General features: G+C 32.5%; 1 protein-coding gene across 1 annotated transcript; it reads right to left on the minus strand.

The window, feature by feature from the left end:
* Positions 1–1,275: 1,275 nt before the first annotated feature.
* Positions 1,276–2,351, minus strand: LOC143598862 (casparian strip membrane protein 1-like). The gene is made up of 3 exons (XM_077076968.1): positions 1,957–2,351; positions 1,600–1,723; positions 1,276–1,509 (listed from the first exon to the last, which is right to left on the minus strand). Exons 1-3 carry the CDS (start codon positions 2,259–2,261, stop codon positions 1,294–1,296), a joined length of 645 nt encoding a protein of 214 aa, XP_076933083.1. The 5' UTR covers positions 2,262–2,351; the 3' UTR covers positions 1,276–1,293.
* Between the last annotated feature and the right edge of the window lie 876 nt (positions 2,352–3,227).

Here is a 3,227-nt window from a genome sequence, read left to right on the forward strand (position 1 = left end):
GGTTTCTAGAGTTTTCATAACTCAAGTGGGTTTGCATTTTATACTTAACCTATATATATATATATAAAGTTTTATATATTTTTTGCTCGTGTGTAACACGGGATCTAACCTAGTTTAACATATGAGTTGACCCGTTAACCTACTTAAGTTTAATAGTTTTAAAGACTTGATTTTAAAGAATGCTAGCATTTACGCTGCGTTCCCGAGTCTCATTAAAGAGAAGAAAGGAAAAGAATTGAAAGGAAAGAAAAGAGTTTGTGTGTTCCCAAGTTTTTTTTTTGAAGGAAAGAAACATTATTTTGTGTTCTCAAGATTCATTAAAGGAAAGAAAGAAAAGTAAGGGAAATGAAGAAGAAAAGTAATGAAATCTCTTTCTTTCCAAAATGGAAAGAATTGAAAGGAAAAGAAAGGAAAAAGGAAAATGAGAAGAAATGGAAAAGAATAGAAAGAAAACTTTCCTTTCCTTTCCCCTTGTTAAATAATTTTTTAGTTTTCCTCTAAATTAATTTATTCTCTTAAACTATTGACCAAGAATTAGGATTAAGAATGTAATACGTAACGGCCAACTCGTGTGATCAAATTATTCTCTTTAACTATTTAGCTATATTAATACAATCAATTTAGAATTCGCACATTAATAAATTAGGATTAGGAATGAAATATAGTGGGGGGTTTTGGTTCGTGCAGGGCATAGTGCATATTTTAAGTTATTTGTGTCATACTCTTTATATAGAAGTATTTTACCTTAAAGGTACCTTTTTTAAATGATATAAATATACTCATATAAATGGATATGAACCAAATATTTTAAATAGGTGGATTCGCCGGTGCATTTCAACAACTATATATTGTTTGTCACAACTACTCATTCTCAAATCACAATTCTTTTATGTTCAATTCTCTTACAGTACATAAAATTTAATTTATAGGTATATTCTTTTATGTTCAATTCTCCTACAGTATATAAAATTTAATATAGTTAAAAACTATTGATAATGAAATAATAATTAAAATTTAAAAAAACTTCAACTAAAAAAAATGTCAACCCAAAGTTATTAGATGCTTAAATTGTTACTTCAGATATTACTTGAACGGGTGAAAGGAGTGGTTTTTTAGTTGTTTAAAACTTTTTAAACGACCAAACAAGTATAAAATTAGTTGGAACTTTTCATTGTAAACAGAATAAACATTAAATTACAATCCAATCCAATCCAATCCAATCCATGTGTAGTGACAAAACACAAAACAAAAAAAAGAATTTAGTGTAAAAAAAACTAATCACACAATTTCCAATTAGTTCCTCCGGAGAGCAGCCGCTGATAGCACCACTAAAGCCACCAAAATCAGCACTGAGAGGAAGGAACCCACCACTGCACCGCTAACACGTGGGCAGAACTTATTGAACTGCTGGCAAAGCGCCGGCCAATTGGTTTTGGGGTTTCCATTGTGTGCCAAGTAAACAATGGCAGCCGCCGCAGATGCGGCTGCCATGGTCAAAGCCAACGCTAGCTGGAAAACCAAAATGGTACGGTTAAAAACATGTGGCAAAATAGCAAGATTATACATTTAATATTAATAATAATAATAAGAATAAAATACCGTATCGAAAATAAGGAGCAACATCCTAGCTCCTATTATATGTGGACGAACTATGCAAACTATCGAGAAAAGCAACGAGAGCACGAGATATGCACAAGTTATCGCGTTTCCTGCTAAGAAAAACCTGTACAAATCGATTGTTTGATTTATCAATAATTAGTTAAACATATACTCCGTACTTTGAAGATCTTTTTCTAATAAAAGAGAGTTTTTTTTTTTTTTTATTTAACTAAAGTGGAAAAGATATCATTTAAAAAAGATGAAAAAGATAGACTAAAAAGAAAGCCAATATTTATACTAAAAAACCAAAAATATTTTATTGACCCGATTTAATCTGACAGAAAACATTTCACTTACGTAAATGTAGGGAAATCATCATAACTAGCTTGGAACTGGAAAAACTGAGTGAAAAACGGGAGGTTTTGGCTAGTTGTGCCCATAACCGCAGCCGCAGCAAGAGTAGTAGCGATCGCACATATCCTAAGAATAAAATCAATAATGCCAACACCTCTTTTCCACCCCGCAGCTGGTGGCACTTGGCCACCGAGTCTTATAGTACTTGTTGCTGTCGGTGGTGGAGCCTTTACTGACTTGGAGGATCTAACCTCCCTTACTGGGATTGCGATATCACCGCTTTCTTTTCCCGAACGACTTAGATCCATTGAAGAATTATAAGTAAAGGATATTTGTAAAGTGAGAAATGTTATTCTTGAATATATGTATCAAATGGTACGATATAAATAAACATACGATGGTGTGTTATATATATGTGTCGTGGGTTTGTTTTAGTTGACACAAGAGTAATATACTAATTAAGATAATGAGTAAGTGAAGTGCTTTAGGGTTGAAGATTAGAGAACAGGAGGGGAGTTGTTGTCGCTGACTAGTTCCACTTCAACCACAACAAAAGTGGTTATAATAGAAAGTGTACATATAAAAAAAAGAATCTTAAACCACTTTGTTCTGAAGTTTATATAGTTTCAATGATGAATTAGTTTTGACGAGTATGTTAACATATTAACTAATTTATAATATAGTGTTTTTTAAAAACTATATGTTGATTCATGATTGGAGGTAATATGAGAAGAGATAAGACTCAAAGTAAACATGTGTAAATTTTTTAAACAATTAATATTTGTTAAAAATAATTAGAATATGAAGGATTGAAAGTTAAAACAAATAAGAATATATCAAAGAAATTTGAATTTTAAATGAAGTTGGGATACGAAAATAAATTGAAATATGTCACTACAAAAACCACCATCAACCGGTTGTACGGTCACTATGGCCAACCGACCATGTGACACCATGTACAAGTAATTGCGTCAACGATGAGACGAGGACAACAGGACTCCATAAGAAAATTGGGGCTTCATGGACGGACAATTCCGTACGAAAACCGTCAGTGAAGGCCATCATCACAAATGAAAATCTGTTGGTGAAGTGTTGTTGGTATATTGACTAACGAATATTTCCCATGGTTGTTTTCCATTGATGAAGACTCAGTTTTCTTGTAGTAAGAGGGGCGGACAGATGTAACGACAACATGGTCGGAGATTTCATTTGCTTTGGTTGACTTTGTTCACGTTTTGAAAGGATTGTTGTATTACTTTTTATGAAGGAATTGG

The sequence above is a fragment of the Bidens hawaiensis genome, unplaced genomic scaffold (assembly GCF_021521415.1).
Source record: "Bidens hawaiensis isolate Kalapana, Puna unplaced genomic scaffold, B.hawaiensis_p1.1 tig00050947_1, whole genome shotgun sequence".
Taxonomy (NCBI): Eukaryota; Viridiplantae; Streptophyta; class Magnoliopsida; order Asterales; family Asteraceae; genus Bidens; species Bidens hawaiensis.

Excerpts from the sequence above, each read along its gene's own strand:
- LOC143598862 (XM_077076968.1), bottom strand. The coding sequence starts at position 2,261 with ATGGATCTAAGTCGTTCGGGAAAAGAAAGCGGTGATATCGCAATCCCA. Across the intron at positions 1,724-1,956 it reads GATGATTTCCCTACATTTAC|GTTTTTCTTAGCAGGAAACG; the intron begins GTAAGTGAAATG and ends CGATTTGTACAG. Across the intron at positions 1,510-1,599 it reads TGCTCCTTATTTTCGATACG|CTAGCGTTGGCTTTGACCAT; the intron begins GTATTTTATTCT and ends TTGGTTTTCCAG.